Here is a 23,633-nt window from a genome sequence, read left to right as displayed (position 1 = left end):
CGTGTTGCGCGTGCGCTACGTCGCGGCGGGCTCTACGTTGGTCGCAGTTTGGTGACGTGAGAGCACCGCGACGCCACCGCTGCCCTTCGCTGCCGATGAGGCGGTGCGCGTGGGCGCTGCTGCGGTTCCCCGCGCGCGCGGGACTCGTGCTCCGCCATGGCGGGGCTGCCGCCGCCCGGCTGCGACCTGCCGCCGCCGCGTCCTCCTTTTCCTCCTCAGTCGGCGGGGACGGCAGCTCCCGGGCTCCCGACACCTCTCTCTTCGTGCCCGTGCCGTTGAAGCTTGTCGGTGACGGGGCCGAGGAGGACGTGGGCGCCGAGCTCACGCGGCCCCTCGACAAGGGTGAGTGTGGAGAGGCAGCTGTGAGGCGGCGACGCAGGCCTCGTCCCTCCGGGGTGTGCTGCCCCTTTCACCCGCCTGCGGGGCTGGGTCCTAATGAGGGCTGAGAGGAACTGGCGGGCCCTGCCGGGCGTCGTCTTACCGCTCCCCTCCCGCCTGCAGCCCCGTTCGGGTTGTTTCCTGGGGTTTTATTTCGAGAGGTCTTGCCTTCTGACTCCTCTGAGTGGTGTAGCTGCCCGTGCCCGCGAAGATGAAAGTGGGATGAAAGATGCCAGGTGAGGTAGTACGGCCGATAGCGAGGTTTTTACCAAGGCTCATTAGGTGTGCCCTGTGGGGGGAAACCCGTTGGCCTAGATCTTCCACTCCTTATTTCAGCGCAGTCAGAATAAAGGTACTTGGCGTGGGGGTAGGTGCCACTGCTAAACTGAAATCTTGTGACATTCGAAAACTGGAACTGTATCTGAACTTAGAAGTCAGGGTTTTCTCAAACGTTTAGTCAGTTGTTTCATAGTTTTCTCACATACTGATGTAGCAGACAGAAGTGCAATCTTTGTGAATGTGCCTAGATCAAAATTGGGCAAAGCATCCAATATTTCTAGTGCTGGCCATCAGCGTTAAAAACTTAAGTTTAACTTCCAGTTAGAATAGTGCAGGTCTGTTTGTGTATTCTTGCGTTTGCACATCTTATAGTATGAACAAGTGTGTGTTAAGTGTAGGTTTCTGTGTATCAATTAGAAAAGCTGTGTCAAGAACTATTCACTTCAGTGCCCTCTGTGTTTACAAGAGCTGCTGTGTCAGAAGCAGAACAGGAGTTTGAACTTCAGTCTTGAAGTAAAGTAATGTCTTTTTCAATGCTTTATGTTTCTCTTTTATCTGTCTGCTAGGTATGTGTCGTGTCATTTCACTTGACACGTTTTTTGACGTTTAAGTGGAAACAAGAAATTCTGTGGTTGATCTTTAGATACTGTACACTTCTGTTCTTTGTTGTCTTTGCATGTGATTATACCTCAAGAACCACTGAGTTGTAACTGCTTTTCCAGCTTTGTCTTTTTCCTTTTTTTTTTTTTTTTTTTTTTTAGTTATAAACCATTCATCCTGAGCATTCTTCATCCATGCTCAGTTTTCTGCGAGGTCTTATTTTATCTAGCTGTGCTAGCACACTATCTTTAAAGATTTCCTACATAAAAAACAAGCTCTTGATCCTTTTGATGTTTGCTGGTTCCAAACTGAGGGTGTAAATGTGAACTTTATTCTTCATGTGCTATCAGAGCACTTAATTAGGAGAACATATTATTTATATATAGGAAGCATGGGAAAATGATCTTAATTTGTTCAGAGCTCTCAAGAAAAGAATACATGGCCTTAACAGCTGAAAAACCCAGCTATGAGGAAAATTCTTGAACAGCTATTATGCAAAAAATCTGTGTTGTTTTCAAACTTGTCTTTGAGTGTTGACTTATATTAGTTATGCATTCCTTGGGTGCCAGTAAGTATAAATGGTGGCATCTTACTTGTACCTTACCTATTGTCTCAGACTGTGTTGGATTTCTTCAAAGGTACAACCAAAATGCCCTGGGAAAGTAAGTATAGACTCTGTTTGGTCTCTGCTAACTTGCTGAGAGAGAACAGATTGACTAAAATTATTTATGTTCCCACAGGTAAAAATTAACTACTTCGAACAGTCTGAAGTTCTTTCATGTGAGACCAGCCAGGTGACCAGCATGGTGCTTGTCTGGCTTGTTGGCCTGTAGTGCTCTCTGCTGCTGTCAGTAATTTTGTATTTTGAAACCCATCAATAATGTTAAAGGGGAAACTGAGATCTTTAACAAATATTGTCCATTCTTTTTTTGTGAAATAGTCTTACTCTGCTTCTCCCTCTTGGATTCTGAACACACGTGGTATTATGCGTCTGAGTTTGTTTTTTTATAGTTCGAATGAAGATGCTCTGTTAGAGTTTGCTGTCAAATACTGAACTAGATTCAATAAAGAAAGTATTATATTTTCAGGCTTTCTGATTACAGCTTGTGAAGAAACTTTGTTACTTGCAGTGCGCATAATTCAAGTGTGAATTATCTTGTTAGCTTGTACTTCCTGAAGTGAGACAGTGCTCGTAGTTTTCATGCTAGTCAAACACTGTCAGTATAATAGAAGCCTTTTTAGAAGCTTGGAAAGCCTTTATAACAAACCTGCTGGTTAATGGCCTTTAGTGAAATTCTTTCACGGCTGCACCTGTTTTTTGTGGCTTCATAGGAAGTGGGTCCTTATGGATGATGATATATACTTTCAGTTTTGGTGTATCAAGTATGTTACAGTTAGAAGGAGCTTTGCTTTTGAGGTTTTTTTTTTCAGGAATTGTGGCAGAATATATCTTTCTGTAGCCTTCCATTGCTTTTACATTAGTAATGTTTCTGATAGATTTGTGTGATGGTGATGTCTTCATTCTGAAAGGCCCAAATGCACAGTGTGATGGGAAACAATAGAAAAATATGAAAGTGCTGTATGATGGAATGATTTCAGATCTAAGTATGTGTTTGCTAAACCTCTTGTATGGTTGCCTTATTGAATAAGCCAGTTGTTGTGTGACTAGGTAAGACAAGAGCACATTATACCAAAATATCCAAGGAGCAGTTATGTAGAACCATAGAATCATAGAAGAGTTAGGGTTGGAAAGGACCTTAAGATCATCCAGTTCCAACCCCTGTGCCATGGGCAGGAACACCACACGCTAAACCATGTCACCCAAGACTCTGTCCAATCTGGCCTTGAACCACCAGGGATGGAGCATTCTACTCTGCTCTTGTGAGACCTAACTTGGAGTATTGTGTACAGTTCTGATGTCCTCAACATAAAAAGGACATGGAACTGTTGGAACAAGTCCAGAGGAGGGCCATGAGGATGAGCAGGGGAGTGGAGCACCTCCTGTATGAAGATAGGCTGAGGAAGTTTGGGCTGTTCAGCCTGGAGAAGAGAAGGCTGCGTGGAGACCTCATAGCAGCATTCCAGTATCTGAAGGGGGCCTACAAGGATGCTGGGGAGGGACTATTCATTAGGGACTGTAGTGATAGGACAAGGGTAATGGGTTCAAACTTAAACAAGGGAAGTTTAGATTGGATATAAGGAGGAAGTTCTTTACTGTAAGGGTGATGGGGCACTGGAATAGGTTGCCCAAGGAGGTTGTGAATGCTCCATCCTTGGCGGTGTTCAAGGCCAGGTTGGATGAGGCCTTGGGTGGCATGGTTTAGTGTGAGGTGTCCCTGCCCATGGCAGGGGGGTTGGAGCTAGATGATCTTAGGGTCCTTTCCAACCCTAACTGTTCTATGATTCTAGGATTCACAACTTCCTTGGGCAACCAAGGAAGAAAAAAAAAAAGAAACTGTGATACTAAACTTAAGAGGGTGAAAGGGAACAAGAGGTCTGCTTATGCGTGTAGTCTCGGAAGAAAGGGATGTAAAGAGCAATGAGAGAAGATATGGATGTTATAAAGGTAGGTGATCTGCTATCAGTACAGAGAGAGAGAAGGATTGATAACCTGACTTCATGATCTGCAGTACCAAGCCTGAATGTTGCCAAGTCAGTGGGCAACTCAGATTAGGTCTGATTTGACTGTGGGCCTTATGGTATGGAGATGATCCATTATCCGTTTTGAAATAAATATAAACAAAAATTTACTGTGTGAAAGATCAACACTTTCTGATGTAGCTTCACAGAATCCTTGATGCAGTTGTTGATTTGGGGCCCAAATGTTGTCATATTGAATGTCAGTTCTATGGCTCTGATTGTCGGACCAGTGGACTGTGCTTACTGGTGAGGAATGTAAGCTAGGAAGGGTGAGGTATTGTCAGCAATTCATGCATCAGAAACAGGAGGTGCCCAAACAAGTGGGTTATTTAGATGCACAAGGTCACTTGGACAGGACAGTAGAAGTCTAATAGTTCTAAAGGGGTTTTAAAATACAGCAGTTCAGCTGCCTCAGTGGTAGCATACAGAAATGGACTGTTGTCATCTCAGATGCAGGAAAATGACTGAAGAATCTTCCTGCAAATAGGGCTGAAATAGCTAAACAAATCTGATGCTTTAGAGGCTAACTGCATAATTTCTGAACTTAATTGCAGAGTTAGGCCATCTTTTTACACAGAACCTTAATAAATGCTGCTGAGAAGTCAAAGTAATTGAGGACTAAGAGCTAGAATACTGTTCTAGAATGAGGAAATGGTAAAGTAAGGGAAATTTTAAAACAAGTGAATGGTACAAAAGGTAAGTGGTAGGGGCAGGACAAAGGTCTGATAGCTGTTGCTGTAGAAATAGTACTACATGCAGTTAGATTAAGCTAATGTGGGCATGCCTCATTGGGCTGCAATGCCAGCTTTGTTTCATTTTGATATACTTTATTGTTAAGAGAAGTATTTGTGCTTAGGAAGGATCATGACCTTGGATGTTGTGGGCTGCCATGGTCCCAATGTCATGTTGCCTTGCATAGTAACAAATGTTCTAGCATTGACCTTTTCATCTTGTAAGGCCAGTAGGTTGTGAATTTATCTGTGTGGCTGATCTGTTAAGTGTTATAACTTCTTATGGAAGCTCTGAAGAAAATTATCTCTGTGCTTTAAGTGCAGTGTTTTCCAATCTGTCTTTGATTTCTAGGCCCTAAAACATTTTCTGATGAGAGTATAGATGTCTTGTAGTAAACGTAAGCCTGCTGACAGTCTTGTAACCTTTGTGAACATTTCAGACTGGATGTTAATCCATTAATAGACTACCATAACCATGTATGGGGTATGGGATATAGCCATGCCTCTCATGCTTCTGGTTTTGCTTGCAGTTTAACTGCCATATTCTTGTCACCTGATGATTTTTATTATGCAAAGTAGGCTACCTCTGTTCTAGAGTATAGTTTTTTAGAAAGTGAAGCAATCTTTCAATAATTTACGTTTCATCTCATGGGAAGCTTTCAATGTCATAGCAGAGATTTCAGAGTTACGAGTTAGCTGCAGAGAGCAGAGCTTAGCAGTGTTGCGTTCAGTGACTTGTATTGACAAACCAGGGGTGTGCTACATTACGTATCAGTCATAGCATTTTATAATATAGGGTTTATAGACTTGAATTTTAAGAATAACATAAGTTTATGAAAAGGTGCTTATGATATTTGCTAGATTTTTGTAAATTTCTGATCTGCTATAGATGGAGAGGGGACACATTTTTACCTTTGTGAGTTAACTAACATTGCGATTTAATGAGCTAAATTCAAGAACGTACATTAGTAAAAACAGTTTTGTTGCAAGTCTGAAGGTGCCTTTTAGGGGAGGGAAAAGGTTTATTAATAACTTTATAATAAGACATTTATACAAACAAAGCTGAGTGACATATATGAAGAAATTTTGTTAAGTTTTCTTTTCCCCTCCTTTATTTAACCTGAGAAATAGGAAGAATACTGCATCTGGTTTGCCTCGTCTTTCTAGAGTGTGTCTTGGAAGCAGGGTGAAGGGAAGAAGGTATTTTGAGATATGTAATAAAACCTGTCACCAATAGCTTAAGTAGATTTACTTTTCACATTAAAACCTGTTGTTTCCTGATAGGTGCCAATAAAAAGCAAACACCCCAAAACCTTACATGTTGGCTGCAGGTTCCTACCTTTGTGCTTTCCTATCAAGTACCAGGGAGAGCATGTCTCAAATACTGACCTCATCTTTGTGTCAGTTCTTACTGTGCTGAGGTTTAAGATTGTCCTTTCACATAGGGGGCTCAATCATTGATTGTGTTTAATTTAGGATAAATCATTTGAATCCCTTCAGCATAGCAAAGAATCCCTTTCTTCAGAGTAAGGAGACTATAAGCCATGATCTTTGTGCCAGGAGAATGTGATTTAATTTTGAGCAAACTAAAAAAAAAGTTACTCTTTTTCTACAGGTGAAGTTCTAAAAAACTTAAATAAGTTCTACAAAAGAAAAGAAATCCAAAGACTAGGAGCAGAAAATGGATTAGATGGTAAGAAAATGTTCTAAGATTATGGTTTTTTTTCAAATGTGTAATCTGTTTCTACTCAGATATTAGGTAGATCTGATCTGTAATGGGTCATACAACACTGCTTGTTTAGGTTGTCTCTGCGATTTGGTTCAAACCAAGTGTTCAAACCTTTATATTTACTTTTAATATCTGATATTAAGTTACGGGTTTTTAATAGAATATAGTGTTTTGTTGGGTGTTTACAGGTATGGTTTTGTGACTCCAGTCACATTCACTTTGTTCCTTTTTTTTCTCCCCCAGCTCGCCTGTTTCACCAAGCATTTATAAGCTTTAGGAAGTATATCATGGAATCCAGTTCTGTGAGTGCTGATTTGCATATTATTCTCAATGATATATGCTGTGATGCAGGCAAGTATCTGGAGTGCTTGTAAAATTAAATGTACGTTTTTTTCTTGGTTTTGACCTGTATGCCTACCTATGTACCTGTGGATCCCTCTATTGGGCTATAAAAGAGGTTAAAAATCATTGCTTCCTCGTCAGAAGTATTTGTGCCTCTTATGGAGAGATCTATCCTTAAATCCTCTCAAGTGGAAACGAAGGAGATGGAGGTCTTTGCTAGCAGCAGCCTGTTTTATAGCATCTTTTCTTCCCTAAAAGGAAGTACTGTTCTATTTATTCCTCTCTTAAAAATCCAGTTGTCACTAGGGGGCACTTTGGGAGCTTTCTCCTGGCCAGATAGCTTTAAGTACTTGGAAATACAGCTCTGATGTGCTCTGGTTCTGTGTAGCATTGATAGGAGTGAGTGTTATTTGCTTAGTGCATCGTGTGTTGTAATCAACAACACTTAAGCGAGAGGTGATGCTAGCTGGTTACAGCAGAAACAGCTTTCTCCACAGTTAGAGTTGCAGTGTTTACTATCTTAGGAAATGTGAAGTGTCTTTTTATATTAGTTGTGCATAAAGTCTTCCACATGATTTCCTTACTTCCACTCCTCATTTACTTATATATGAGCATTGTTTATGTATGCCTTAAAACTCACATACATAGAAGTATAAAGGATTGTGGCAACTTTTGAAGTTTTTTAGTTTGAGTTTTGCTTGTCTAAAGATAATACTTGAAAATACTACAGTTTTAAAATTCTTTAAATTTTTCACAATAATTTTGATTGTGAAATGACTACTAATTCTCAATTAAAACCAAAAACACACAAAAAACCCCACTGCTTTTTCGTGTGTGTGTGTATGTTTGATGATAGTTTTTTAGATTGAGATAGTTCTTTGAAATTCTGTGAGAGGTGGACAGTTTAGAAGTTCTGTGGACATGTAGGCTACTAGAGTGAATATACTGAATTTCATTTTTTTTCTTCAAACTGTTGTATTTGTAGTACATTGCTTAGTGAGTCTGTGTACTCATGTTAGTTTATCTTTCTGCCACTGGGATAATTATTGAGCCCTGTAGGGAGCCAGAAGTTGAAAGAATTATCTGTGTCTGGTGGAAGTAGTAGAATTTTTTTTGTAAAGTTTATTATGAAGATACACACCTTCAGACAAGCATACAACTTTCTTAAAAGGCTTTGTCTTCTAGGTCACGTGGATGATCTCTTTCCTTTTTTCCTGAGGCATGCAAAGCAGATCTTTCCAATGCTGGACTGTATGGATGATCTACGCAAGATCAGTGATTTAAGATTGCCACCTAACTGGTCAGTGTGTTTAAGTGGTTGTAATGTTTTCTTTGAGTAACAGAATTTCATAGTCTGTGGACCTAAGCTTTTTGATGTATAATTACATGATATTTTCAGTTCCATTTCTCTGTTTAATTATTGTCAGAAACTTTATTTGTTCCAAGATACACTGCAATCAATTAAAAGGAAAATAAGATTATATTGGCTGTTAAAGTTGTTGAGTTGTATTGTCTTCCCAGCTGTCTTCTGGCTGTATCTGTTTGGGAGGTTGCATGCTGTAGCATTAAAATATTAATATACCCAAGGAAAGAGACCACAGTAATGAGAATTATTTTGAACAGAGTGTATGAATTCCACTCTAAATCTTTGAAAGCATTGCATTGTTTAGAAGATGAATGTGTATGGCTTAGTAACTTCATTACACTGTCTGTAAGAACTTGATCATTCTGCTTTCAACACACTTTAAAAAGTCTATTAATAAGTAAATTTTTAAGCTAATTTACAATTACCCCCGAATCAGTATCCAGAAAACCAGATTAAGTGTTCAACAAATCTGCTTTTTTGTGTATGTTGTAGGTATCCAGATGCTAGAGCTATTCAGAGAAAAATAATATTCCATGCTGGTCCTACAAACAGTGGAAAAACTTACCATGCTATCCAGAGATTTTTGTCAGCAAAATCTGGAATATACTGCGGTCCACTAAAACTTCTGGCTCATGAGATCTTCCAAAAGAGTAATAATGCTGTCAGTATGTTATATTACTTACCTATATCCTTAGTACTGGAACAGTCTCATGAATGCATGTTTGTAAAGTACTGTAGTTGCTTAAGCTAGTCCATGAAGTAATGTGCTTGAATAAGTGCCTTTGCTTTGCAGTAACAGCTCATGTGAACACCAGTTGTGCATTTCTGCTTTGGGCATGCAGAATGGAACATCGTTTCCCCAGATGGAACATCACTTTCCCCAAAACAGGCTGTGCAGTCATCCTTGTGACCTGTCTTCATTTTCCTGAGTTTAGCCAGGTTCTACTATTAGCTTTTTCAGTGTGGAAACCATGGCTTCTTTTGCCCATGACCTTTATTTTAGCTTGTAGGCAAGAAACTACCCTTGCTTAACACCCCTCAACCTTCTGCTTCAATGTTGAAATATATTTCACTGAACCATCTAATAAAAACTTCTACAGATTCAAATGTGTTGAGTTGAAGAGCAGTGCCCTGTATCAGGTCCCTAGAAGCAGTTTTCATTAGTACTTTTTTTATTGCTTCAAGCATCCTTTTTGAAGGCTCCTCATCAGTGTGTTTCTGGCTACCCAGAATCACACCAGTTCTCAAGCATTATAGTAACACCTCACATGTTAATGCAGCATAGTATGTATGTACAGTAGTCTTTACCACATGATCTTATGATTTCTCTTTTTCTGACAAGTCTGTGATTTACAGCTTGTAATTCCAATTATTCATTTATCAAAGCAACATGTAGGAAAGATTGGCTTGTCCTAGGAGATGTCTGTAACAAGTATCTTGTAGAGAATGTGGATACCATGCAGTGGTGTTCTTGGTTAGTAGAGTTACTGCACTTTTTTCCCATGTGTTTAGTGTGTGCAAGGACTTTTCACTTGGCAGCTCATGGATCATACGTAGCCCTTGAGGCTTAAAAATGGCTTCCTGTATGCCTTTACAGGTGGCTGTAAATATGAAAGGAATAGCCATCTGCCTGAGATTCAGCAAGTGTAGAGCTGACAGAGGATAGTGGCCCCTGCTGTCTCTCACAGCTAGTCTTCATGAACTCTTGCTGTGTGAGTATAAGGCAGTAGGTTAGACATCCAACAGAGCAATCACCAAATGAACTGGAGGAGGCTGGAGCTTGTAAGGCTCCTTCTCTGCTGGACAGTGCTTTATGAGCTCCTTGTACTACAGCTCTTCTGACAGTTCTTTTGTTGCAGATGTGACAGCTCTGAAATGCTCAGAGGAGATGTAATATCCTGCAGGAGTAGGGGAGGGCATCTGATTACAGACACTACCTCTTCATTATACCCTTCAGCCTGATAGGGCTTAAATACAGGACACAGGTCTCAAAAGGCTGAGTCATTATTTTCTGGATAGCGTCCACTATTCTGTCTTAGAAGCTACTGTAAGGAACTAATTTTTTTTTTTTCCTTTGGAATGGGGATTTTGTTGTATTACAGAAACTTAACATGAGTTTTCTGAATCCCTTTAGAATGTGCCATGTGACTTGGTGACAGGAGAAGAACGTGTGTATGCCAATGAAGATGCCAGACAAGCTCCTCATATTGCTTGTACCATTGAAATGTGCAGCACTAATACACCTTGTATGTATACAGAATTGTTTCAGTCATATCTGTAGTATCTTCATGTGTGCTATTGCCTGGACTCTGAGGTAGTTGAGCTATTCTTTTTCGTTCTTATTTGAATAATTTCTAAACTCTGTTACAGGAGTTAAAACAGTGATCATCTCAGAATAGCTTTTTGGTAGTGGAGGATTAGCTTGATTTGAGCAACTTTTTTTAGAAAGCCCTTAAGTTCCTTCCTGTGTTGATTTGCTGTTCTAGATGCTCTTCCTTGGTGCGTGATATTTTTCTTTTTTGTTTTAAGATGAAGTTGCTGTGATTGATGAAATTCAGATGATCAGAGATCCTGCCAGAGGGTGGGCTTGGACAAGAGCCCTTCTAGGTAATCTTGTTTGTGTTGACAACAAGCTAGTTTAGCGTGACTGTAAATGGCACATTGAATTCAAGCTTAGCAGTCAGAATATTCATAAGTGGTTACAATATGGGATGCAAAATGAAAGTGAGTATTTTTTCTAATGTCTTCTCCCAGCAGGATAGAGAGATACTCTGCCTCAAAGGATTTGTCTGTGTGCAGCAAGTTACTTATCATGTTTTACTTAATGAATTTTTTTTTTTTAAGATTCTATTCTCTAAGTTATGCAGATGCCTCTTTTAGTTTCGCTTCGTTGGGTAATATGGAGTCTTTGTGTTGTTACACTGTGTTGTCCTTTTACATTGATTGTTTTCTAAAGATCTGCTTTTTATTGTTCAGTTAAAACAACACAATTGTTCAGAGATTTTATTATGAATAGATGCTGTTAAATGTATGGCAACATGAAAAACATTAAATATTTTATAGTGTTAATCTAAAGTACACATTTATAGAGCTGCATTGGTCTGTTAAATTCTTAGAAGAATGCTTCTTTTTATAAATTTAGAATTTTTCAAGAGGAATTTTTGAAACTCATTTTTCTTCAGATTTTGAGCAAAAGTCTGGAATCTGACTTCTTCCCCCTTACTTCCCTCCACTGCTCATAGTGCTAAGTTCAACAACATGATTTATCACACTTCCTCTACTTCCTGTTTTATTACCTTTTTGGTTCTGACTGCATTTGGGACATATTCGTAATTTTAGGAGGTCATGCAGAAAGCAAAGCTCTTATGTTCTGCTGTGGTTTGGGAGCTAATAAAATATTAGTAGTAAATAAAACATTTTCAAAGCTTTGCTCCATTTGTTCAGTGGTTGAGGGTACCTCTTGTTTTGGCTGAGAGGGTGCAACAAGGTATTAGCTACTCTGATTATCATACTAATGGATATCCAAGCAACACTTTCTGATACGAGATCAAAAGCAGCTCTAAGCAGTGTCTTGTGGGAGAGGCATTAGATACTGATCAGGGGTGTTGAAGGAAGTGAAATATGCAGTCTTCACTGACATGTTTAGCAAACAAAACATAATTTTGGTTAACTTAAAAATCAGCTGAAGCTACTGTAGTCTATAAATACATAACATTTTGCATTTTATCTTATTGGTTCTTGTTAAGGACTCTGTGCAGAAGAAATCCACGTTTGTGGAGAAGCTGCTGCTATTGACTTGGTGACAGAGCTCATGTACACTACAGGGGAGGAAGTTGAAGTAAGTTTTTTAATTCTGTAAAGTTATGGACAGAACATCAGGTTCTCCTTGCTGGAAAACCGGCAAAAATTAGGGACTTTTGGGAGTATCACTGATCACATTTATTCTTGCAGGACTTCTTGTTAAAATGTTTCTCAATTCCTGTAAGCCAAAGGAGATGTTGCAAAGCGTTTTGCTGGGTTTTATTTTTTTTTAATAGTGGTATTGCTTTGCTTAGACAAAGTGCTTTGCTGAGTTCTCCTCAGGGAATGCTACAGCTATTCAGGGGTTTTCTTTACAGTTCTGTTCCTCCTGAAGGGCGCAGTGCTCTTAAGTTTACTGAGGTTACTGGATCTGTTGGTATTCTCCATATGATAAGGAAAGCAGTTAAAAGAGCTAACACCTCCAGAACAGTGATTGAAAGGTATCTGAAACCCAACTTTACTGTCATAAATATTTTTTTTGGAGGGGCAAGATTCCTTTGTGAAGAGTATTTAAAAATGTAAAATTTGGTCCTAAGTCCAGCCTGTATGATTTCGTGGTGAATTAGTGATAGCTTTACATATCTGTGTGTGGTGGAATGTGTGAAAGGGGACCAGTTACAGCATTCAGATAATTTGACTGAAAACAAACTCTCATTTCTTTATAGAATTGATACATAGCCTGTACATTTCTTTTCTTGAATCTGGTTTACCTGTAAAAATATACAATTCTTCTGTGTCTTTAAAAGACTGTGTAGTTCTCAGTTTGGGAAGTGCTGCAAGATAGTAAGTGTATAAATATGTCACCTTCTCTCCAGTAATTATCCCTTCAGAATTGTGTGAGATCCCTCAGTGTTTCAATCAACTTTAATAGTAATCATGCTAGCTGATATTCCATAGGAAGTTTTTATTTAAAAATACATTATCTTTGACAACTCTTCTGTTTCTAGGTCCGAAACTATGAGAGACTCACTCCTCTCACTGTGCTGGATTATGCCTTAGAATCTTTAGATAACCTCCGCCCTGGAGACTGCATTGTCTGTTTCAGTAAGAATGACATTTATTCTATCAGTCGACAGATTGAAGCCAGAGGATTAGAATGTGCCGTCATATATGGCAGTCTACCACCAGGTGAGACTTTTCCTTTTTCTTTTAAGGAAATGTTCTGCTTCTTGCTCTTTCTTAGAAAAACTTTTAAAATGAAGCAATACAGGTTTTCGTAGGTTTGTATCTATATTGTTAGAGAAAGTAATCAACTTTCGTTGACTGATGTTTTAATCTTGGGATTAGACCTTTATTATGTTCTTAATATTGATCTTAAGATAGATGTCATGAAATGAGGTCTGTCCACAGTTCTAGGGATTATTTAAATCCCTCCTGCCCCCTTCCACCACCAACAGCCAAATACCAACCAAATACCAATTTTTCTGTTTGGTGGTGGGTTTTTTTGTTTGTTTGTTTGTTTGTTTGGTGGTTTTGTTTGTTTGTTTTTTTCCTAAAGGCATTGGGCTTAGTAATACATAATCACTGTTTCATAAGAAGAGTTTTGTATGTGAACTGTTTTGTAATTTTTTTTAGGAACAAAACTTGAACAGGCAAAGAAGTTCAATGATCCTGATGATCCATGCAAAATTTTAGTTGCTACAGATGCAATTGGAATGGGACTCAATTTGTAAGTACTTGGAACAGGTCATGGTACGGTTTTGTGGCGGATTTTTTGTATGTTGTTGTTGGTTTTGGGTTATTTTGGGGTGTGGTACCTGCATTAATTCCTTCACTTATTTCTACCCAGTTTGGCTAATTTGGCTAAATAGCTCCTATGTCTAGGTAACACAGTATCTGCATTTTAATTCTGAAGTAGTGATCAATTTGATGAGGTAGAACTAAGCTTAAATTTTAAAACTAATTCTAAAAATTAAATGGCTCACTTGGCCTAATTCTGTGGGAAAGCAGGCAGTGTTAAGATCCTTTCAATTCACTGGAGTAAGATGTGCACAGTTGTCAGTGTCAGTCTCTTGCATTTCTGAAATATAGAGCAAGTTCAGTCCAGTTTCAGATGTATTTTGGTGCTGAAGGTGATGCAATCACATTTCTATAAACTACTAAGGCAGATGATGATGAATGGATTGAGACCTTACTAGAATGTAGTTGATGTGTGTAGGGATGATGATTCTTCTGCAACTAGCCAAACTAACCAGTAGTCTTATGCTGCCCTTTTGAATATGCTGTGTCGGTAAGTAGTATTTGTAATTCTTTATAGAGGGGAAAAAAAGCTAAAACCCAACCAAATAAAAAGGCTTTCATGCTTCTGTCATAGGTTGAAATAATTTCCAAAGAAGGATTTCTCTTTGTCTTTATTCAAATATTTCAGGTGTATAAGAAGAATAATTTTTAACTCTATAGTGAAGCCAACTATCAATGAGAAGGGAGAAAAGGAAATAGACTCCATTACAACCTCGCAGGCTCTACAAATTGCAGGCAGAGCTGGACGTTATGGCTCATCCTTCAAACAAGGAGAAGTCACTACAATGCATCGTGATGACCTCATACAGCTGAAGGAAATTTTGAGTGAGCCTGTGCGCCCTGTGAAGGTGAGAGGCTCAGTACCTGATTTCTACAGACATACGCTGAAGCTGTTTTACTATATTCTGATCACTAATTATTTTTCCTTGTTTCTGTTTACAAATTAGTTATAAAAATGGATTGTGTCATGCCCAATGGCTTTTTTGACTTTGTCCCATTTGGAGGCTTGCAATATTTCATTTATATTGATGCTGCTCTTTTAAGAACTAAAAGCTCAAACACATGCTCAACTTCTACATAAGTATGCTAAATAAACTGGACTCTAGGGTGGTTTGGTTTCTTGCATTGTGTCTTTCTAGATTTTGTTTCTGATGCACTGACTTAAGAACAATATTGAGAATTAATGAAATTTTTTTTCTTTGTTTTCCGTTTAGGCAGCTGGCCTACATCCTACTCCTGAGCAGATAGAAATGTTTGCTTATCATCTCCCTGATGCCACTCTATCCAACCTAATTGTAAGAATGATCAAAATGCTAGCTTCTGCTTTAAAAATTAAGCATTACTTATGGTCAGTGCTTTTGTTCAAACATGTACTTCGGGAACCTAACAGCCAGCCTTGTGTATATCTTTTATCGGTTGGATTCTTCTCTCTACCATAGTGATTGCAAATATGTTTAGAATGCTTAACTTTCCTTTGTTAAACTTGAAAGCTGTTGAAGTGTGTAAATAGGTTCACACATGTTGAAGAGTATGCAACAACCTTTTCATTTCACCTGTTCTGTATTTAAGTGTAGACTTTCTGGTCAGAGGCTGAAAATACCACAAATTGAAATTTTGGTAAATTCCTGGGAAACTGTACTGGTTATGTCAGCTTTCTGTACATCTGAAAGCTACCTGAGTTTTTTTTATTCTTGGTTCTGTGGACTTTATGGCAAAACAGTGTCTCCTTAACTTCGAGAAAACAGATTTTTTTTTGAATCTACTTGATCTCATCATTAGCTGAATAATAGAATTTTGGAAGTGCCTGAACCTTTTGAAGTAGAAATTAAGCTTACAATGCTGTATTTAAAAAACAGTATAATGGTTTTTAGTACACTGAGAAATTCTCAGCGGCTTTTATGGATTTAAACGTGTATTATTGTTCTCTGCTGATGTGCTGTTACGTAGCAAAGTGTACGATTTCTAACCTTGAGGTAAAAGATTATACTTGGAGACTTCCTGGAAAACTTAGGCTGGTAGGGTAACAGCACATCTTTAAAATTCTATGATTGAAAATTTTGGGACTAGCATAGAAGTATTAAGATAAAACTTCTGTGTTGTTATTGATCTCGTAAGTATTTGGTCACAGTGCTTCTTTAAAGATCTTTTAAAAAAATCTTTCAGAGATTTACACTAGAGAAATAATTTCAGGGATGCATAAAAATTCCCCCCTGCAACGTGCAGTTGGCATCTCCTTTTTGTCCAAACCTTGGATATGTTTCAGATATTCTTTGAACTCTTCTGTTGCAATACTATATTTATCTTGTGATTTCTTTCTTCCTAAGTTATTACTGGCGTTGGGCTAAAAATACCTCAATTATTGAATTTTATGCTGTAAAATCAGCTTTTTGGGTCGTGCTAAGTGACAAACCTGTAACGAGTTGTAAACATAGAGCTGGTTCCTGTGACGGTGTTCTTTGTAACTGAAATGTACACTTCCAGAACACTGTATTTGTTACTTAGGAGATGACTTGAAAATGCTTAAATAAAGCATAGTGCATTATGTCTTCTCTGATCCTGTGCTAGAGAATTTAACAAAAGTCCTGTTAAGATTACAAGGAACTCCCCTGTCCCCTTTTTTATTACCATGATCAAATTTGGTATTTTCAACTGTTCTTTCAGTATAACTAGAATTTAACAACTCTCTTCTGTGATAACATTCTCTTCATTTGGTTATATTTTCACAGGATATTTTTGTGAGTCTCTCACAAGTCGATGGGCTTTACTTCGTCTGCAATATTGATGACTTTAAATTTCTAGCAGATATGATTCAGCACATTCCACTAAATTTGCGATCACGATATGTCTTCTGCACTGCACCCTTGAATAGAAAAGAGCCTTTTGTGTGTACCACATTGTTGAAGGTCAGTTACTTATTTTCTCAAAAAAAAGTGGTATTTATATTGGAGCAAGCAGGTTTTGGTGCATTGAGACTGTATCTAGCTGCTATATTGATTATGGGTTTTGTCATTAGACCATTTGAGAGCATTCTTGAAGTGCTCACAGGTAGTGATATAAAATAGCTGGAGATAATTTTTTTCAGTTGCATTCTTCACCATTTTTATTGGCCAAAGCTTTTAACTTCTGAGAACTGATTTTCATTTTTGTGATGTAAATTAAAGTTTTTATGGCTTTTCTGCTACTTGCCTCAGAGAATCCTACTGCTTGCCTTGCAGGTGATCTATGAACTGGGAGAGATCAGAATTGTATGACGTAGCTGCTTGTGCACATTAAGCTTTGCACTGTATCATGTCTAAAACTAGTCCTTAAAAACCAAGATGCTGCTGCTTCAGGGTGTTAGCTTGTCAACAGAAGAATGTGGCGTTAAGTGTGATTGCTGATATCAGAATACAGTTACATGGAGTTAAATCCCCCAGAAAATACAGTGCTTATGTTGCTCTCAGAATTACTTCGTTTCACCTTTCACGCCTGGATGAACTGTTTTCCACTGTGCCCCTGGTGTGATTGTTTTGAGGAATTTGTAGTCAGCTGCTGTCAGTTTTTCAGGATTAATAATTTTGTTTGGGTCTGTAACTTTGTTAGTGTTGCCTTTTTCCCCTTTAGAGACTGCATTAAACATTTTTGTTAAAATAGTGAAAAAATGAAACTGATGTGGTGCCCTAGTGTCACAGATATTAGACCTGTGCTTTTCAGAAATGGCTAATAATGTTCTTTAAAAATTGAATGATTGATTTAAAGAGTTGTGGGAAAAAAAAAAAAGGTGCCTTATCAAGATAATTTTGAGCATTCAGATCCCAGGTAATGGAGGTACAGAGGGGCATAATGTAATGTCTGAGAGAGGCAGGCTGTTGTGAATGCCTGTGTGAATTTAAGCCCCATTCCTTGGCAAAAAAACCCCCACCTTCTGGCATTAGCCAGTGAGGAAACAGTTATTCCAAGTCATCAACACTCCTGAAAATTATAAATATAGATCTTATTTGTCTTGTTTATCTCTTGGTAAAAGAGCTAAGATGTCTAGATTTCAGAAGGGTTGATTTCTAGTGCAGATTAATTGGTTTGAGTTATGAATAGTGTGTTTCCTAAGTCAGGGAACACATTTAACATTTTCTCAATCTTGGAGATTCTGAAACGAGATAATTAAAGCAGCAGGAGAATTAAAAAAACTAAAAGGTCCATCTGCTTCGCTAGATGAAATCATATATCTTAGGTGTTATGCTTTTCTGAATAGCTCTATACGTTTGTTGCTTAACTATGGGCATGGCCCATGGACAGACTGTGTTAATGAGGCCCTGGGACTGAAGAGGTGACTCCTGTGTTGAGTAATTAAGTAAAAGAATGTGTGGCATTTGGACTGTGTAAAACAAAGGAGGTATTTTCTGGAGCATTCTATGTACACAGGCGCAAGGGAATTGAACTTATTTGGGATTTCTTCCTTCATGACTAACTGAGGACTTCACTAAATCTGCTTGTTTTTCAGTTTGCAAGGCAGTTCAGTAGAAATGAGCCTCTGACATTTGACTGGCTCTGTCAGCACACCAAATGGCCATTAGCTGCTCCGAAGAACATCAAAGAGCTTGTACACCTTGAGGCTGTTCATGATGTTTTTGACCTCTATCTGTGGTTAAGGTATTGTTTTTGTGCTTGAAAATTATTTTTGCTTTTTCCCAATACTTACAACTACAATCCTAGAAAAGCAGTCTTCGAGTCTGTGTGTATGTGGTGCATTGTGGCCTTCTTTGACCCTTTAGAGGATCTTGACAAACGCAAATGTAGCTATGTTGTGGGAGCAAGTAATGGGTTCTGCAGAGAACAGTTTGTGACTGACAAAAAGTTAGAAACAAAGTGATCCTGGACTAGAGCAGCTGAAATGCCACTTAAAATACAGTGGTCTTGCCATGTAACATGTAATAATTAGATTTTTTTTTTTTTACCGTTCATAGTATGTATCTCATTTTTGTCCCAGTCTGCAGTCCTTGAATCCTGTGTTGTTTTGCTTCTCTTCAGTTACCGTTTCATGGATATGTTCCCTGATGCTGTCCTTGTAAGGGATATACAGAAAAAACTGGATGACATTATACAAGTTGGTGTCAGCAACATCACAAAGCTGATCCGAGCTTCACAATCTGCAGCTGCTCCTGGCACAGCGGAAGTTGTGTCAGAAGACTTTCCTCTTTCAAGGACAAAGAGGGATACCAGGGCAGTTTCAGACCGTCATAGTGCAAGATCCACAGAGGCACTCTCTATTGCGGTGGATGTGCCAGGAGAAAGAAGAGCAAAGAACTTGAAAGCCTATCGGTCTTCAACAAGGCAGGAGGATCTGAAAAGCTATGGACGTGGGTCTCTTGCCAACAGATTGCTGCGTGAAGGACTTCTAACACAAGAAATGCTCAGACAGTTGGAGAGTGAGTGGCAGGATCAGCACAGGAATGGTAGATATGGCATTGGTTCAAAAAGAGATGATCAGAATAGTTCAAAGGAAATGGAGAAAGAGAAAAAATAGAACCATGTCCTAATTCTGTTTAGGTTTTATTAATAAAATAAACTACTATTTTAATAACTTCTTTGGCATTTCATGTTTACACTGCTGCAGCTCCTTTATGTTTTCCTTTCTCCTGTGACCAGATATGTGAAGCAGTCAGAGAAATGGACTCTTAGAAGCTCAGAGGCCGTACGTTTGCATTTAGCAGTCAACTGTACACTTTTTCAATCATGGAATTCAGCAAAAGTGTATGATCTGCTGCTGTGTGAAAATTTGAACTTGATGTCTTCTTGCAAGATATCCTCACATCGTTAATAAATGTCACCTATTTCACTAGTAATGAATTAGCTACTCATTCCATCCCTTCCCAAAGGGCAGAGTTTAACAGATAACGAACAAGTAATGAACAACGCGGCAGGAAATTGATTCATAATGGTGATACGAGTCATGTGCCTCTAACCTTTGTGTATGTGAAAATGGCGGAAGCATTTGTATTAATGCGTTGGAGAATGATAAAATTCTGGCCACAGGAATTTTTGAGTAAATTCCAATTCTGTCATCTGAGGGATGATTACTGAAGCAAAGTAAAATCTGTTCTTGCTCTTTAAATTGTATTCTTTCTTCTAGGAAGAGCTTATCATGCTCATTCAGACAAAGTTTTGAGAGAGAAAGAAAAGAAAAAAAATTGGATTATGATTTTTTTGGGAGAAAGGAGAAGATGGTAGAAATATAGGTATAATTTTAGTTACTTTTGAGAAATTCGGATGTCTGTTTCTCCTTGACTTTTCTAGTTCTATTTAATACAAATTATTTTCTGTGGCATTTCATAATTGTTTTATTTGCTTCACATGCCAGTTCGTGATACCTGAATTTTGAGAGGATGCATATAATATTTTATGGAAGTTCACATAACAGCTTATAGTTTAAGTAACAACTTGTGAGTTGATATTTGTGCCAGTAGTATTTCCACATACCTATTTTATCATGGCTATCATAAACTGGGAATGTTAGGTGCTTACTGCCTGGAGAAAGGTTTAATTTGCTGGAACTAGATTTTTGGGATTTTTTTTTTTTTCTGATGCAGCATCACTGAATAATGTTTAAGTGCACCACCAGGCTATGGCTCTTTCATACATGTGCAGATGCTCTGTCATTTGTTTTCGAAGTGTGAGCAGCTTTAAGGTATGCTTTTGAGCTCCCGGTAGGGATACTGGAGAGTGGAAAGAATCAGAAGTGGGTTTCAGCATTAGGATGTGTTTCTTGGGCTGCCTGAGAATAGTGCTGCAGCAACTGTATTTCTGGGGTTGGCTATATACAAGTCTGCAGATCCTGCTTGTCTTAATGCTGGGATGCTTGTAAAAGTCAGGTTGAATTTCACTGTGTCAAACACCTGACATTCTAAAATGATCAGCCACATATTTTTGCAAGTTGAAAGTTTGCTCTGAATGCCCTTTGCTTCCTCCTAGTATCAGTCCTTTAAGCTGCTGTTTGGAAACAAGTCTGCAGTAGTTTGAATAATGTTTTAACAGCTGATTTCAGTATATTTCATGAACTGTATCCCCATTAAAAGCAGACAGTGCTTAAATGTTTCTAATCCACATGATCTCTTGCTGGTTTTAGTACCACTCTGGTGTGGAGGGAAAGTTTTAGGTCCTTCCCCTGCAAAGCCCCAGCTTTCTTTCCTTCCCAAAGAAGAACCAAGCAGCTATGTGTGTGTGGCAGTGGCAATGTGAGTATCATGAATTTTCCGCTTTGTGGATAGGTAATTCTGCTTTGCTTTCTCAGGGTTCTGACAGTCTCTGCTTAAGAGCAATGTGACTTGCACAGAATGTGAGCTTGCAATTAACCCTTACAAATACATTCCATTTGATACTGTTCAAATAGCTTGTGCGATGTGGATTACGTGATTCAGTGGTATCAATTGCCTCCTTGTGTCCTTTGCACTTGACAGTCTCAATGGGAAGTTGTAGTTGTTCAAGCCTGCAGACTGGTTTTAAAGGCATGCGTTTGCCAGCTTACCTCTTGGACTGTAAACTCCTTGCTGAATCTGCAAAACCACTATTCCAAACCACAGTTGTGCAACTCCTCTGTTTTCTCTCCCCCAGTGCATGTGGGGTTGGGTTGCAGGAGGCCTACATTGCTACTGTACTTTGCTTCTAGTCTGTTTTGATAAATTTATCGTTTAATTGTATGCTAAGTTGTGTACTAGTGTATATTTTTGGGCAAAAAGTGTCTGGGACTTCAGGTTATAAGCCAGCCTTGAGTTTGAGCAGCAAGCCTTGCAATAAGGAAGCTAAATGACTATAAGCATTCTTTTTAGTATTTTGCTGAGATTAGCACTTGGCTTAACTCATTGCTTGTTTCCATAGTGACTCCATAGTAACTGTTTTAAGAGCTCTGAAGTTTATTCAGGCGTTCACAGGCTGACTTTTTATGAAAGTTTTCTTCTGAGCTATCAGAAGTGTGTGGCTCATATAGGTGTGGCTATCATTGACTCCCATTAGAATGACTGCCAAATTGGTCCGTTATGGTACAATGTGGACTGGTGTGGTGCAAAGCTATGCCAGCTGCATGTTTTTAACATGCCCTGTGCAAGCAAGCCCCTGGGGGAGGATTGAGTGGCCTCTTGCTCTTCTTCGTGGGGCTGTGCCAAAACCTTTTGTTTCTAAACATCAGCAACAGTGTTCACTTGATTTGGGAATCACATTTGCAAAACTGTTTGTTTCAGGTGTTCAGATTACAGATTAATTTCAAGCATTCAAGTTACAGATGTTTAGAAGTTTATTGGTTTCACAATTACATTTTCTGTGTGTTTATTTGTTATGCATCATATGTAAAGTGCTGATTGTAACAGCACTACTTGGTAAAAGCCTTATTTCTCTTAAGCCAATGTTTTCTGTCTGTACTGTCTCCATCTCTTCTAAATAGTGTCTGTCCTTGGAGTGAATTTTCCAGTTCCCTCAGGTCTTCTGCCTTCTTTTGCAGCCTGATGTTGCCCAAGGAGAGACATCGCAGGGCAAATGTGGGGACCTCTTTCTGTTCTGAGTTTTGATGAATTTGTGGGTATAATGGGGAAAAAAGCTACTGCTATTGGGATAGGTTCATTGATTCTTGTTCCAAGACCACAGATTTGTTGGTCTTGGAAATATAAGCTGTAATACAGACAGATTTCTTTTAATTATTCCCTTGTAGCCTTGTCTGTCCACTCTCTCCTTGTAAACCTGGGTGCCAAACCCAGCAACCAGGGTTGCCACTGCCTGTGATACCTCACCAAAGACAGATGTAGTAAAATGCTTATTAATATGGTACCTTTTTCTGGAGGAATCTGGTGCATGTTTAGCTGATACACCCAGGCGTTTATCTGAATTACCCATTGTAGCTGTGAGATCCTTTCGTTGCAGGCTTTTAACTGCAAGGCTGTTATAGAGGCACGTGAACACCAGCCTCTTCATGATTCTCCATGAGACACAGTTTGGAGGGAGAACTGCAGGACAAGAAAGTAGGGAGAGGATTACTATAACTTTGAAGTCTTATTGGCCTTGGCAAAGGGGGAAGGGGGGGTTTGTGACTAACTTTTACTGGGTGCAGCTCTAACAAAGGGAAAAAACAACATTGCCTCAAACCTCCAAGCTGCATGCAATTGGAGCTGATCTGTTCAATTGGTCCTGGATTGTTTCCCCTGTACTGGTCAGAATACACAAAATGGCTGTAGCATATTTGGGTATTGGGCCCTTAGAGCACTGAACCACTGTCTGTGTGGAAATGAGATAATGTCTTGTCTTTTCTTGCACAACAGCCTGCCTGAAGCTAGGATGTACCAGGGATGAGCCAACAAGCTACGCAGTGATTCTGACATGTCAGGTATTTAGCAGAGCTTGCTGCCGGTTTAGGAACATTTAGATCTTTGAGACCCTTTTCTAGTGGCATCCATTAGAGAAAGAAAGAAAAGAGAGAATGAAAAATAAATCTACTGTATTACAGACACAATGAGCTCTGGATCAAAGTGGGATGGAGCTTGAAAGGTGATGTTTTCAATTTTGCTGGCCAGAGGGGTTGTGACTCGGATAGCATGGGTAAACAATGAGGAAAGAGACAGTCCCTCTGGGAGTCAGTGGCTGACTTAACGAGCCAGCAGTTATTAAAAGATGAATACAGGAGAAGTGAACCGTGCTTTCTGGCTGGTAGCATGGCTTTTTTTTCTTCTTTCTTTCTCCCTTTCTCTTAAAGATCAAGGGCCTAATTTTAGAGCAAGCCCTATTTATGGACTGTTTAGCCACTCTGTCTGCTTTATTTGTGTTACGGAACAGTGGAAAATAAAGAGAGCTGAGGATACTTCCAAATGTCCGGAGCTCATTCCCGATGCAAGACAGAAGAAAAGACCTCAGGCTTTCCTAGCAGAGATTCTCTATAATTTGACTGCAAAGGGAGTTCCCTTCCCCTCCCTCAGCTCTTTCAGTCTTTCGTGATCAGAGGCTGAAAAAACCCTGTGACTACTCCTGCTCTTCAGCAGAGCTATCTGCTGATCTGTGCCTTCTTGACATACTGTAG

General features: G+C 39.1%; 1 protein-coding gene across 4 annotated transcripts in view; it reads left to right on the top strand.

Moving 5' to 3' along the window:
* SUPV3L1 (Suv3 like RNA helicase) overlaps positions 1–23,633 on the top strand; it is a gene marked incomplete at its 5' end in the record, with an annotated part of 29,729 nt that overhangs the window by 1,736 nt on the left and 4,360 nt on the right. The window contains 15 exons of one of the 4 annotated variants that reach the window (XM_080621924.1): positions 1,998–2,104; positions 6,244–6,321; positions 6,601–6,708; positions 7,885–7,999; positions 8,558–8,726; positions 10,200–10,311; positions 10,595–10,672; positions 11,812–11,903; positions 12,814–12,994; positions 13,442–13,535; positions 14,235–14,454; positions 14,821–14,901; positions 16,333–16,509; positions 18,084–18,232; positions 18,611–19,402. In XM_080621924.1, the coding sequence (XP_080478050.1) occupies positions 6,645–6,708; positions 7,885–7,999; positions 8,558–8,726; positions 10,200–10,311; positions 10,595–10,672; positions 11,812–11,903; positions 12,814–12,994; positions 13,442–13,535; positions 14,235–14,454; positions 14,821–14,901; positions 16,333–16,509; positions 18,084–18,232; positions 18,611–19,106 (2,028 nt within the window). In that variant the 3' untranslated portion in view covers positions 19,107–19,402. Of the gene's footprint in view, positions 1–95; positions 343–1,997; positions 2,105–6,243; positions 6,322–6,600; positions 6,709–7,884; positions 8,000–8,557; positions 8,727–10,199; positions 10,312–10,594; positions 10,673–11,811; positions 11,904–12,813; positions 12,995–13,441; positions 13,536–14,234; positions 14,455–14,820; positions 14,902–16,332; positions 16,510–18,083; positions 18,233–18,610; positions 19,403–23,633 lie in introns of those variants that run through there. The other 3 variants (XM_080621925.1, XR_013957249.1, XM_080621923.1) reach the window with 3 other exon arrangements.

The sequence above is a fragment of the Psittacula echo genome (assembly GCF_963264785.1).
Source record: "Psittacula echo genome assembly, chromosome: 6".
NCBI lineage: Eukaryota > Metazoa > Chordata > Aves > Psittaciformes > Psittacidae > Psittacula > Psittacula echo.
The sequence above is the reverse complement of the archived record's forward strand: the minus strand, read 5'-3'. Positions and strand labels throughout refer to the sequence as shown.